Source organism: Melozone crissalis, unplaced genomic scaffold (assembly GCF_028551555.1).
Source record: "Melozone crissalis strain CALT ecotype California unplaced genomic scaffold, PUWL_Pcris_2 ptg000006l_1, whole genome shotgun sequence".
In the NCBI taxonomy this organism is placed as follows: domain Eukaryota; kingdom Metazoa; phylum Chordata; class Aves; order Passeriformes; family Passerellidae; genus Melozone; species Melozone crissalis.
In genome coordinates, this window is record NW_026535784.1 from 5,004,147 (window position 1) to 5,019,575 (window position 15,429).

The 15,429-nt window shown below is 40.4% G+C and overlaps 1 protein-coding gene across 1 annotated transcript in view; it reads right to left on the reverse strand.

Annotated features, from left to right (window-relative positions):
* Window positions 1–15,129, reverse strand: part of STIM2 (stromal interaction molecule 2) — a 63,953-nt gene extending 48,824 nt beyond the window's left edge. The window contains exon 1 of the mRNA XM_054294300.1: window positions 14,917–15,129. Coding sequence (XP_054150275.1) covers window positions 14,917–15,097 — 181 coding nt within the window. The 5' untranslated portion in view covers window positions 15,098–15,129. The remainder of the gene's footprint in view (window positions 1–14,916) is intronic.
* Between the last annotated feature and the right edge of the window lie 300 nt (window positions 15,130–15,429).

Consider the following 15,429-nt stretch of genomic DNA (forward strand, 5'->3'; position numbering starts at 1 on the left):
AAGAGAACAGCCACTCAGGAGAACCCTGTCAGATATTCCCAACAACTTCTGAAAGATCCTCAAACACAGGACAACTGTAGCCTCCTAACAAGCTGCAAATTATGTTACCAAAAATCCCTGAAGAGTCTGGGTTTTCTGTGTCTCTCTGATATCTCTCAAAGACAAGTCTATGCCACCAGAAAAAAAGGCACTGCCCACAACTCTCATTCCTCTGACTGGAAAAAGAAATGAACACTAAAAAGCTGCTCAGAGCAACTCCAGGGCTGTGGTAGCTTCAAAGGCAGAGCAGGCAGCCCAGCACTGTGCCTGTGACTAAACCAATCACAGCTGCACCATGCTGAACGATTGTGGGCGAGCATATCACAATTTCTAATTTAGCACAACATTCTGCTGTGAAGCACAAAGTGTAACTTTAAGCTCCCTGATGCAATTAATGCAGAGGTGGAATTGTTCTTCCTTTTTTCCATAGCTCTGCTTCAGTCTTATCTACTAAGAGAACCATGTTGACTGATGGCAGTCTACTCCTTACTTCTGACATTCTTTATGAACATAGGCAGAAGCTTCTAAAACCAGCTGTGCATCTTATATGCTCCCCCAAAAAAGATCCAGTAAAGCAGTGAAATTCTTTCTGGAATCTAGATGGCATTTTCAGTTATGTACTCTTTCACCCAGCATTTTACAAAACCTACACAACTCCTGCATCAAAAGTTTAGCATTGGAGAAATGCTCTCTATACCTTTTCAGTATTTCTGTTCCATTCTAAGCTTGGAGCAAAAAATAAGTGGGAAACCAAAGGAGTTGAGAAGGTCTGTTACGGGTGCTTGAACATATAAAATATGTACAGAACATATAAAATATGCACAGAACATATAAAATATGCACAGAACATATAAAATATGTACAGGATTTGATGTTGGAGTGAAGAAAGCAAGGCAAGACACATGCAACAGATAAGACATTTTAAAAAAGAATTTACCAAATATTTTAGGAAACATTACATCCTAAAAAATTCTGTTACACTGCAAGTCAGATAAAGTTTGTAAAACAGTTCAAAAGCTGACGTGAATTCAAGCATTGATCTTCTCTAGTAAATAAACCATCTACTAGGAAATCTCAAACCTCCTGAAAGTAATAAGTTATTGCTAAAAAGGCTATCAAAGATGAGGAGGAGGAGTTAATACCACTTCCCTTTCCTTGAGTAACATTAACTGTAGCTTCTTAAGTAGTATTACTGATTGGCTGAAACCTTATCCTGCAACATTTTCAAACTAAATAACAGAGGAAACAAAACTTAAGTGCACTTAGTAAGCATTGCAAAAATAAATATCAAATTAATTATTCGTTCTGTAGCATTCAAAAAACTTAAAGACATTAAAGAAATGTGGCAAAAATCCCTGACTCAAAAAACATTTATGTTTACATATAAACATATATCCTTAAACAGAATAAAGCTTTTAGAACAGTTCTCATATAAAGCCAGATGAGCAATATTTTTTCACCTGTTTCTGACCTAAGAGTCATCTTCACACTCAACAGAAATCTGACACAGTGAGCAGACTTAGTGGCAAGGTCCATATGCCCAAACAGCATTTCCTATCTCACAACAAAACAATTTTAGTCTATTACAGAAGGAGCCCAAATGCTGACACCTCAAAAGACCTGAAATGAATCCTGTGCCTAAAAATTCTGGTCAGTAACACCATGGGTACGCACTTCAACATCTCTGGGCCCTACAAACTCAACGATGTTAAACAACAAATTAAAATAATACGACTAGGTGAAGCAGGAAACTGCATAGTAAATGCAAATATGCTTTTCCGGCCACATCTTGAAGTTTGCATGGTATGAAACACCAGCTCCCAAATGATGCTGCATTCTCAAAGCCCAGGATAACAACAACAATAGCCTTGGCATGAGCAACAGCCATTCAGAAAGGCCAAGAAGGAAGCAGGCTCACTGCTGGATATTTGCAGTGTGAGAAGCAGCAGCTGCTACTGGTCTGGCTGCTTTCCTCTGCCCTGCACCCTGCACCCCACCAGTAACCACCACAAGGCTTCACCCAGCATTGCAAAAACAAAGCTTTCTGCCTGCCCTGCCAAATGCAAATCATTATTTCCCTATTTCCTCTGAAAGGAACAACAACCAAGAGAGAACTGGAGGATGCCCGAAAGCCTCCCTTTGGATGATAACACAAGTATAAAAATAACAAAAATAAAGTATCATTTCTGATGGAAGTATTTAACCCATATTCAGATATTTAGGTATACCTATTGTCTTTAAAATCTTCTAGGTTAGGAATGAAATATTGAAGTTACTTTCATTACAATTAAACCTCATAACCATTTCAGTTGCTAACAGAAAAGTACAATCTGTAAAATCAAGGAATTTTGCCTATTTAACAAACTAGCTTCAGCTTGTACTTTGAAGTATTCTCTGTTTAACAGCAGTTTGAGATAGGCCAAAGAAGTAGCAAGTTTCAAAATATCCAAGACTATCAGTTGAGGCTACTTCATAAAATAGGTGAACACATCAAAGACAATGGCTCATTATTCATGCAAATATTACAGGCTACTTAAAACTCTCTATAAGAACAACATTTACCTTGCCCTAGCACTGCAATACACTGAGAACTTCATTATTGATGTTGGCATCTGTACCTGACACCAGCATGAATGTCATAACTCACCCTTTACTATGTCTCTAACTTACACCCAGCTCACATACTAACACTAAGAAAAGACTCAGAACTATCCTCTCCATGAGATATCAAACAACCTGGGGTTAAGCAGAATACTTTAGGGAAATTCCTTATATGCTTTAGCTCCACACAATACAAACTGTTCTGTGGTCAGGTGCTGAGGTCAAATTCACTACCTAGCCAAACAAAAGGAGCTTTGAAACACCCAATCAGGAGTATAAATGGCAGCCTCTGAGCCGATCCTAGGACATAACATGTTGCTTTCCATAATGGTTTACCACTGATTTTTCCAATTCTCATCTGTGTGCAAAAGGCAACAAAGAATTTCATATTTAAGTCAGTCTTCCTCAACATTCTGAATGCAAAACTCGCCAAGGTCTGTCTTGATAGTTAAATGCTCGCTCCTTTCCAGCTTCTAATCAGTCTCTTACTACATTTTCAATTAACTTAAAAGAATTAAGCTTATCCTTTATGATTATTCTAACTACAGCACAGACCTGGAAAAGCAAACACAATTTTCACTCCTTTAAACATCATATTTCCCTTAATTTTTACGTGCAACAAGTCTTCGTTACCAGCAGAGTGCTTCACTTCCACTTTTCATTTTAGTTGCGTACATCAACAAAATTTTGAAGAAGGCAAACTGAACTAGATGTAATTCATGAAACATTTCTACAGTCAGCTTCCAGAGCACACACAAGACCAGACAGTTTCACTTCAAGTATCCACAATCATATAAGAAGCAGTGAAACAATTCTTCTCTTTCCAATAACCTTCATAAACCTTTGGGGGCAGGGCACATGGTGCACTGAATAAAAAAAAATACAAGAGGCCACAAAGTCTGAGAAGTTAGTTATGTTCCCTCAGTATCCTACATATAAGAATGCCCTGGTAGTAACTACAGAGCAAATGCTCATTTTCTGAACTAATTTGGATGAATAATCTTCAAAAATTAGTTGACCAACCTGCGAAATCATCACTATCACCTAAAACCTTACAGCTGCCTAAAACCTCCACTCACAGTCAGACCTGAAGGCAAAAGACCAAAGACAGCAAGCCACAATATGTGATCTTTAAGCAGTGACGCTATTACTGAACTCTGAAAACTCTGTATATTCAGTTGGTATGCTTATTCTCTGCCTGAAGTCTTCTCAAACACTTCACAGAACCTAAAAACACAGTAGCAAACAACAAATTATCAGAATTAAAGAAGCACTTCTTAAGACATTTCTACTAAAGCATAAAGAACATCTATTCAAATGAACAATCAACTATTACATTCCTATTAAAAGAATAAAAACAATAATTTGGACAACATGCATTGCTGTCTTGTTCTTTGGCTTCTATACAAATGTTAATGTGCTGCTGACAGCCTTTTTAGTACAGAAAACTAAGTATGAACTAAGTAAGAAAATCAAAAGCAAAAAAGTCATTGCAATTTTGCTAACTTCTGCCAGGAAAGAAATTTCAGTGTTAGGAGACTGCGAACCAATACAAATCAACAGCAGAAACACAGTTCAGTAAAATCAATTTTAAAAGTAAGTCAATGCCAGCAAAAATTTTGCTAGTCCTCAAACTGAAAACACCAAATTAGTTACACCTCCCAAAACCTAAGCACCTAAATTATGATGCAGCTTACTGCAACATTATGACATTCTCCTCTATGTACTCTACCCTTATTCTTTCTACTTTAGCAATCACTTTAAATATTTGCACAAAAAGAAAAATCATGGAAATGGCAACTATACTGTCAAATTGTTTTGTCTCAAACAACACAATCATACCTGTAATTTCACAGAAGATTAGCAAAAACATATGAAATAGCCACTCTTACTCCAAGGTGTCCACCCCACTCAATCTTGCCAAGAACTATCTAGCAGCAAATGATGCAGTACAGAGGGTGATAGCAACAACAATTTTTCCCCCAAACAACACATTTTTCTTTAACAAAACAGTCCACTGTAATGAGATTTCTAGCTCAGCTGTACCTGTTCATGCAGACATGTTCTCCCATTTCACCCTGGAAACTGGGAAGCAGGGCAGGGATATACCTATTTTCAAACATTCTGCTGATTTTACAATTAATGCCTCTGGGTCTCACAGCATGAAAATAGGTACCTGTTTTCTTATAGTTGCCTGCTTTATAGTGCTCATTATTTCAAAAAAGGCCTACCACACCCTTGCTACCTCCCTCCTAAGACTTGAAACCCATTTGGCCATCACAGTGCTTTTCCACCCCTCCATCCCTCCACCTTCTTGGCTTTCCTTGCTTCCAGCCCAGTGTTCATCCAACCTTTGCTTAGCTAATTTTAGTGTATTATTCCAGCAACAACTGAACTGCTCAGCATGAGGAAGAAGACATGCTGAAGGCCTAAACTGCAGCTGCCTTTAGCTTCTGAGGAACAATGGCCACAGGGCAGGTCTTTTAACACCAAGGAGTCCTACTAGCTTAACTTACACAAAAATATGTATATAAAAGCACTGGCAAGCTTGATTCAAGTATCTTAGCTCAGCTGGTTAGAGCATGGCTCTAGTAACACCAAGGATGTGGGTTTAGTCATTTACTTAGGGACAGGGACTCTATGATCCCTCCAGATCCCTTCTAACTCAGAATATTCTCTGTGTTTCTGTGTATTTTCTAGTTTAACATATCCTTTCAAGAGACAATTATTAGTATTCTATTTCTCAGTATTCATAATTCGTAGTATTTCTTCCTGACCAACACCCAGGCTTTTTCCAAAGAACAATCCACAATTACTCCCAAAAATCTCAAGTATAACAGCTAATCAGAGATCCATTTAATCAGTTAAATCAACTCTAAGAATACAGTGAATAGTACAAAAGCAATCATTAAACTCCCTCCTCTTTTCTCTCCCTGCACCCCTCCTTTGCATGTCAACACCACCATGATGCTGCCACACAGCATCATGAAATACTTTCAGGGACCTGTGCAAGCTACAGCAGCTTAGATTGAGTTCCAGTTCATCACCCCACTACACTCCAAACTCCCAGTCATTTCTGGTGCTGCATCTGTAACCATCTAGTACTGTGAAGATGCATCCTTTTCCTTTCCAGCAGGACAACACAGCACCTGGGATTGTTCACAGCTGTTTTGTGATTTCTGAAACCTGATCCCAGAGCAGGCTGCACACAGAGCTCCCACTCTGCTGGAAGAAGGAACTCTTACCACTTGTCAATATCAAGAGAAGTTAAAGCCTTGACTGCTGTTCATGGGATACTATAAACAGACATGAGGCAACATAAAACAAACTTCCGAGTGCTTCAGAGACAAAAGAATAACACATCACAGATGCACAGTTTCTTAGGATGTTTACTTAATAAACAAAACAAACTAGTTTTACTTGGATTCTTTTATAAAAGTAAAGTAGTCAACTGGATGCATTTAGAGTTCCGATAGGTGGGGATTTTAGCTTACAAACATCTACAGCCAAATCAGAATGGGACATGTTCTTATTATCCTGTATTAATAAAACCTCATTTCATCAGTTTCACTTAATAGAAGTAAATAATTATGCCTGGCAAGCCATTTTAATTTTGAGATACAAACTCTTTTACAATAACTCAACAGGCACAAAACAAATTAACTCCCAAAACAAAAGTTTCATTCCCAACCATCCATTTTTCTGCAAGCAAACTTACTATCATCTACAATAACTAATCTCTTTAAGGAGCCCTACTAAAATCACAGCTTTACTGCTAATCTAAAAGCCTCCCCAAGTACTATGGATAGCCAAAGTACTTCCTTATCAATTCTGAATGTCATTTTTCAGATCCACAGTTGGTAACATCTGGGTAAAATGTTGCTTTTTGTAAGTTAAGTCTCCCCTACCCACTTTTCTCAAGTGCTATTTACTTGGCATGTGCAGGCTTCCACTAAAATGGCTAATAATCACTTCCCCCAACACTTTTATCTCCTCACAAGACGCTGTTGTGCAGCTGTGCACTGAACTGAAGCAAACACCTGATCCTGATGAAAAACCCCAGCTTTCAGCTCAATCAATTCCCCCAAGCAGACACCTGCAGACAGGATAAGTGAGCAGTGAGAACACCCAGAACAGGCAGGGAGGAGGGAAAGCAGCGAGCACACGGGAGGAGCAGCCCCTCCTGCAGAAAGAGCCCATTTCAAGGGCAAGGTAAAGCAGTCACAAGGCCAACCAACATACCCTACAGCTGCTCCAGGTCCCCAGCCCTGCCACTCTAAAACCAGTTAGCAGCAGTGGAGCTTCACAGGACCAAAACCAAAACATCTCTTTACTTTAAATGCAGTCTTGGAGTGCAATCCCAATGAATACACTCATACACTGAAGTCAATGGAATCCTTTTCAGCGGCTCTTATCTGTATTTCAGACTGACATATTAGTGTGCTGCTTCCAAAGTAACTAGAATACCTTCTACAGCACGGATAGTTTCAGTAAATATATTCAGGGAACATGAAGCAGGTATCAACAAGAGACTGAGGCAGCCAGGTTCCATAAAAATACTGGCAAAGTTAAGCTTTTCAAATGAAAACTAAAAATACACTCTGGGAAAAACAGAACTGTCTCTATACATTTCATTTGCAACTAAAATCCACCAGTAGGAAAGGATATAAATATATTTTTCCTTCCTGACACTTAACAATATAAATTTTGGAACTATATGATATTGTATAATCTAAATTTCATATTTTGCAAAACAGTGAAAAGTACTTGGCACTAAAAAAAAAGCAATTTCATTTTCACTTCAAAACAATTTTTAATACTTCAAGCAATGAAAACAACTGAAGCCAGCAGTATTTTCATATAGACATACAATGTTACAGCAAGAAGTTACCTTGCAACCTTCTATATATAGCAATCTAGAATTAAAACTATGCTGGAAGGGAGACTCCTACTCAGAATAACTACCTTTCATATTTGCTTAAAAATCATCACAGAACACCTGATTTGCATATGATTTTTATTTGTTAACAGTAAAGTACTTCTTGTTTGTTGTTCTTCAAATGAAAATACTGTGTAACACTTCAAAATGAGGAAAAACTAATCAAGCTTGTCATTTCCAGACTACTACAGAGAAAATATTCTTTCTATATGCTTTAGATCTAAGCACAAAAACAGAAGACTCATCTACTTAATGCATCTAGTGAGGGCAGGAGGGAGGAATGCATTTCAAGTAAAGCCTGTGGCTCGGACAAAAGAAAATTCAGACTGACAAAAGTTATTAGTCAAAGCTTGTATTTCCCCACCAAAGCTCACTGAACATACTTCTGTATGAAGACTGGGTATATCTTAAAAATAATCACTTATTGAGCCATTCACTCATTTGTCAAGGCTACATATAATTAAAAAAAAAAAAAACAACCAAACAAAACAAATCAAAACAAAAACAAATTTTAAAAACAAAAAACACACCATTCAGGAGATATTCTTGACAAATATCCAGGGGAGCCACAAGGAGTTATTTACTATTAAAAATAAAATAACATTTGTGTGAAAATTTCTTTTCTAAATAACATATTTAACTTGCAGGAAACTGAATTTAAGTAATTCAGTTCACAGAGCCACTAGATGGAACTGAGAAAAACTGTTCCTTTATCTCTGTAACACTGGTTTAATAACTGCATACAATTAACCCCTTCCTTTACTCTAAACTACAAAGTGAGAAGGAGCATTCAGACCACACTTTCACAAAGTTTCCCCTTTTAAGGAGAAAGTACACCGAGCCTAGAAAACCAAAACATCTTAAGCAAATTTTTATTCAAGACAACCTTGCTTAAATGAAGACTCTATCAGAAGGTTTGTTTTCTTTTAAACACAGCTTTAAACAGGTTAAGGTAACCTACTGTTTTTAGTAAACGACTCAGTTCTAGAGGCTGAGGACATGACAATTTCTTACAAATGAACATTAACTACAGAAACACAGCACACACAAAAAATAAATCAGGTATTAAAGTTTTAGCTGGAGACAGTACCAGAAGGCTGGGCTGCTGACAGTTTTTAAATTATTTATGATGCATAAGAAAAGGTAGGAAACAGAAACTGTTGCCTAGAGGAAAAGGATCAAAGCTATCTTTGCATTCCTATAAATTCTGAGCTACTGCAGAAGTTAAGCTTAACACAATCCAGCAACAATTCCAATTGTTGCCTCAACAACAATTCCAATTTACACAAGTTTCTGTGGTGCTGCTTGTGGTTTGCAGTACCAGCTGCAGTAACTCAGTGATGGTTCCCTTCCCATCTCAACATCAAGGAATCACTGAAGATTCACCTGCAGGAACAGAACACTGCCTGCATGGAGAGAAAATCTCCTGATATAAAAACCTTGGCCAGACACCACAGGAATGAGATCAAAAAGGTCAGTGGCTCTTACCTCCTAATTTGAATTCTGTTGAAATGAATGAGTCAACAGTTCTGAGCGCTGTGAGCGCTTAATTCTGAATTGTACTGGCAAGCACATTATCTTCGATTTCCAAGATGAATTTTAGTTAAAATTCTACATCTCATTATACAGATTTAAAGACGCCTGCCTCTACCAGGTCTCTGAAAAATGCCAGGGATTTTTTGGATTTGAAGGAAAATGAGCAAGATCCAGAATAAAGGGGCAGGGGGAGGAAAGGTATAAATAAACTCTCTTCAGTTAAGTTTGAATTGCTCAGAGAAATCAAGTGAACAAGGACAAATTTTCTGACAATCATCACATTCTGTTTGTGCTGATTCTAAATTCTAACAATACATTATAATTTTATTCACCCCTCCTCTTTCAGATATGCAGTTTCCATAGGAACTGGCACTACTTAGTAGTAACCAAAGGCAGAATAACACTAACTTATGTAATAACTTGAAACTTACCTTAGTTTCTAAAAAAGGGTATATGCTTCTTTTAGAACAACAAACTGCGTGTTTATTAATTTTTTGCACATTCCCTATGTGGTCAAGATAAATATCTCAAGTTTCTGTATTTCAAAAAGCCAGTTTCACAGACAGGTTGTAACAGACTAATCCCAATGAAGTCTTCTCATATATCAGGATTTCTGCAGTAAATTAGTCAGCACTTATGTAAAATAATGAACTTTTGACTTTTGAAGAGTCTTTGACCATGCACTAATATTTTTTTTTAAAAATAAATAAAAAAACACTAGTAATTTTCTTAGCTTCATCACATCACAGCTCTTTACTATGCATTCTTCTTCCTAAATATTGATTGAGAATGAACACTAAACACAAAAAAGATGTAAAGATGTCCAAACTAGAGAACACTACCTAAAAATCAATTAGAAGACTATCAAACTGCTTTCTTCATACAAATGCTAAAAAACCCCAGTATTTTTAGGTGATTTTCACAGTAGTAGTATCATCATAGGAAATCTTATCAAGATAACTGCTCCTGTCACTGGGCACAGTCCCCTTCTGACAAATACATGGCAGCTCTGACAGATCAGCATCCCTGGAGTCAGGCAGAAGAAAATGAGTCATGCCCAGGCTGCGTGGGCCCAGCTTTGCAGAACTGGGTAGGAGGTCCTCAGAAAAGCAGAGCTGTCTTCAGAAAGCTCACAGCTGAAAGGGCAACACAAAATCCTGCTGATGGAGAGACGACAGAGCTCCAGCATTCCAGGGAGCAACACTGGGGGTACTAAGGAAGGGTCTGCTACATACTACTACTCTAACACAAGAAAAAAATACCAGCTAAATAACCTGTCTAAATGCAAACACTCAGAATGAATCCTCAGAAGAGGTGAAGGAAAATCCTCACAGGACACCAGAAGGTGCAGAACACACTGGCAGAAGCACTGAAGAGTTACAATCAAAACACTGGAAGGCTGTAAGGCAAAAAAACTCAGCTAAGGGCAAAGGAAGTTACAAGTGCTTGCTGTCTTATCTCTGAGTGGGAGTCCAATGTCACTAAGCTACATAAAGGCCAGGATTTTTCCTGGTTAATTGTTTATTAATATTTGTTTCAAAACTGTCTACAAATCCAGCCACTCACAGCTTTTTTAACTGTATCTCACAGTTATGACAATGCAACTGCTGACTGAGCTATCAAAACACAGCTCTCTCCTGAATTTCTTCTATTCTTCATCACTAAAAATAAAAAAACATGCTAAGAAATTAAAAACTTAATTTAACTGAGAAACTCATTCTATTTCAAACACAAATGACAGCATTGAGATGCTACCAAAAAGTAAATAGTAGCTTGAAGTCAACACCCTTTAGAGACAGGACTTGAAATTAGTCCTCCCACCAGAAATAGTAAAAACAGATTACAAGGAGCTTTTTAGAGACAAACTGAAGAAATGGAATTGCAAAGAAAAACCAAAAAAAACCCCAAACCTGTAATGCTGAGTCTCCATAGCTAGAGAAATCTACTAGCAATTTACTAAGAAAGCAATGGAAATCTCATAGCTCTCAAACTTTTAGGACAAGTGCATGCCAAACTAGTCATGCAAAAGCATTTCACCATGCGCCCGAATTCACCATCCTCTTTGTATTAGCTCACCATACAATGAAGTCTCACACACAACCACCAAATTCCAAATGCATTATTCAAGCCCCAAAAAGGTCACTGATGGAGTTTCACAGCCACCTCAGTGATAAAACTCTATGAACACCTCTGTTCACACTAGGTGCCATCACAGGAAGCAGACCATCCTTGTTCCCCTCTCCTGACACCATGGTCCTCCCTCTCCTTTGCACTGGTGCTAGGCTTAAAGTTAGTTAGGAAACGGGCTGATAAAAACTCAGTTTTACCTCTTGCCTGTGGTTCTTGTCACATTCCTGCAGGCCAAAGCCACAGAAAGTGCTCATCACAACATCAGGGCAAGTCAGGTGATACAGAGCAGAGAGGGAGCATAAAACTCCTTCCCTCCCGCTGGGTTTCCAGCAGTGGGATGAGCATGACTACTCCTACCAGCTCTCTTCTGGTAACAATATTGCCTGCATGACCAGCTGGGGTCAATCCAGAGAAAAAAGCCCCACTTAAACAGCCACCCACACTAGAACAGCTTAAGCCAACTCTAGAGTTGCAGCTAAAAACACATTTTCCAGAAACCTTCACTTCTCAAATGCCAAAGCCTGATTAATTTGAAGAGCTCAGAGTGTTAATATGATGGCTAAGTTCCAGAATAGAAATGTAATTAAAAGAAAAATCTTTGAATTACTAAAAAAAAAACCAGGGTACATTACGTTGCCTATTATTGCTTCAATGCAGTGCTGTAGTTAAAACTGGTCTCAAATATTGTGAGACATAATTAGAGAGAAATTTATTAGCCAAATACAGGTGCAGGATCTCTGTCGCACCCAAAGGCAGCCAAGCTAATCCATGATCATGGATTAAATTTAAACATGAAAATAATCCAGAATTACAAAGCAACTTAAAATTGGGTGAATATAAAAATGTGGAAACCCAGTGCTATCTTCAAGCTTACAACAGAAAGTTCCTTAAAACCTTCTACCAAATTAAGTAGTGAACAAGCAGAGCTGGAGTGAATAGCAAACAGCCTCATGGTATTCCCTCCAAGGGAGACACAGTTCTGTTGGTCCAATTTTCATAATCATGACTAAATACCTTGCACAGTCAAGTCACACTACATATTCAGCTGTCACTTACTGTTAAAAAGGCAGGAAAGACAACACAGGAAAGACAACAGTAATGATAATCTATATACTCACTTAAGTAAATACCTGAATATCTAACAAAATATGGCAAAAATAGAATCATAAGCTCTCCCCTAGTCCTAAAACTCATCACCACACATCCCTTTTCTGTCAAACATCTAGATTATCTTTGCCAGCTTCCTCTCTAAGCCAATAAAAACCTCTGATACTGGGAACCTGTTTAACAATCTACGCAATTTGACTGTTATAGGTAAAAACTTTCCAGCCTATATTTAATCTAAATCACACCCACAAAAATTTACTTCCTCTTCACCTACACCCCAATTACAAGAAAGTTTAAAAAAAAACACAGAAAAAAAAGCTTTAAAAAACTTGCAGTGCTTCCGTGAACCATTTCTTACATATCCATACCACAACTTTTTCCACCACATAAAAATAATCCAATACTTTAATAAAATAAAAAAATTAATTCATAGGTTCTCAACCTCTCAAGCCACATGATTTAATACTCAAACCTAGACACAGAAGTGCAATCAAAAAGGAAAAAGAAAAAAAAAAGAAAAAAGAAAAAAACCTTCTGTACTTTAAACTCAATCAACACATCCAAGGATGGCATCTACTTTTGCCAGCTGCATGTTTCTCATTCGGACCAATTTGTGACTAGAAGTCCTGAATTATTTCCTACAGCTCTGCTTCCCAAGCATCTCTATCTAAGCATCCCATAGCCTCTTCCTAGTGCAGCATTTTATGTGCATCAACTTTTTATCTTCTGGATTGTACTTCTCAAACCAGTCAAAATTAGTGAATTAAAGAGTTTCTTCCGTGTTAATATTCTCTTCTAACTCGGCAGCATATTTCCAACTTTCACCTTTCAGGAAAATGATAGATAATATAACTAAAATCACCCCCTGAAAAAGCCATCTGTTTTTTTCCAAATGCTCAAGAGTTCTTCCAGCTTTGCAAAAAATAACTTAAAACTATTTGGGAGTTAGTTAGATAGGCAAACAACCTCCATGACAAATTGAATTATGTATTTATTAAGTGGACGAACACAGAACTATGCTGAAACCTCCTAAAATTTAAAACAGTTTGTAAGATGGCTTTCAAGCATATGTATTTTCCAGACGATATTGTCATGTAACACAATAAACCCACTTAGAGAATGTTAGATTTCTTAAATAATTGTATTTCTTCTTCACCAGAGTCATTACTAAATGGAAGAGAACACCACTGATAGGCATCTCAGTACCTTTACAGTCCATAAAACATTTAAAAAATTTGGTTTTTTCCATACAGACTGACACATTGAAATTGATTAAGCCCAAAATGTAGACAGCATCAGCAGTATTCACAGTAAGAACCGCTTAACACCACCTACAACCAGATCAATCACTATCAAAAAGCAGAAAGAGCTGTTCTGATACAGCACTTCCACAACGCCCCTGGGAGGTACAACTGCTGCTCCACAGACTGCGGATGTTCCAGCTTCCTTTGGCTCATCCTGCAAGCCAACAGTCTGGACAATTCACACTGCAGGAATGTCGCGTCCCCCGCTAGATCACGTAGCCTTGCATCTCTACCTTGGAGTTTTTTCATGACTACTGCTGAAGTTTCATTAATTCTAACTAAAATTCATGTCTTCAAGGTGTTGGGCAGAGAAGAAACCTAGGTGTGTGTCATCAGCTGAAGTTCAACACTTTCCGTTCAGGGTGTCAATAATATTCCAAACAACATCAGAAATTTTTCTCTGAGAAACGCACACTACTTTGATTCTGAAGGGATATGGGTTCTTCTTGTTTCGTCCACCTTCCAAGTTCTTCCTTTCAATTACAGAGCTTTTGGAAAAGCACATTATGAGACTGGACAAACTTCTAAATGTTTCCGAGAATTTCCTAACGTACAAATCCCATTTTGCTAAGTGAACTGTCTAGAGGCAGTAAAGCTTCCTCCTGGTCATTACGAGATAGATTCAGAATACGTATAAGCAATTCAGAGCCATCAAAGCCTGCCGAAATTATATTATTTCAAATGTTTCAGCAGAACCGCTGGTTTAATTGCAGGCATTCCCAACTGCCCTAAGTACGGTAATGTGACTTTTCTTTAAAGAATTAAGCGAAGGCTGGAATGCTTCCCCTTTCTCTGAGAACTAAACCCCCCTGGGGGCAGGGATGGCCACTCTGCCTTGCAGGAGCCGAGCAGCGACACAGCGGGACCGGCGCGCTGCCCGTGCCGGCTCCGGGCCGTGCGGGGTGCGGCGCCGGGGCGGGCGCGCTCGGCCGCGGCTGGCGGCGCCCCGGACACCGGCACGGGCGGCACCGCGGGAGCCGACACGGAAGCGGCGGCTCCGGATCTCAACAATATCGCTATTCAACAGGATCCTGCACACATCCTGCGGCGGGCTGCTTCCCGGGAAGGGCCGCGCCGGGCAGTACCGCAGTGCCGCCGCCGCCGCAGCCGGCCCCCCTGCAGACCGGCCCGGCGCCCTCTGCAGAGCCGCACCGCGCCCGGCCCCACGGCGGCGGGAGGCGGCTCGGAGGCGCCCGGGAGAGCGGCGTCCCACCCCTGTGCCGAGAGCCGCCCGCCGGCGGGACGCGCGGGGGCCGTTACCTGTCACCGGCTCCGCCGCAGAGCCGGCCGCGCCGCACCGTCCTCCCCGCCGGCCGCCGCCGCCGCCGTCCGCAGCCTCCAGCTCGCACCCCGCGCCCGCGGCGGCGGCGGGCAGGAGCAGCCCCAGCAGGAGCAGGCAGGTCGGCACCGGCCACACGCCGGGCGCTCGGAGCCCGCTCATCGGTACCGGCGCTGCCGCGGAGCGAAGGCAGGAACACAAGGACGGAAGGAGGGAACGCAGGGCTGGAGCTCCGCGCTGCGCCGCTGCCACTCCGGCGGCACCAACCCGCTCCGCTCCGCTCCGCTCCGCTCCGCGCCGGCCCCGCGCCGCCTCCCGCCGCTTCCGGCGGCCCCCGCGCCGCCGGGCGACACGTCACCGCGCGGTGACGTCACCGGGGAGGGGGCGGTAGCGGCGCGCGGCCCCGGTCCCGCTGCCCGGACAGCGCGGCCCGGACGGGACCGGACCGGAGAGGACGGGACAGGACAGAACAGGACAGAACAGAACAGAACAGG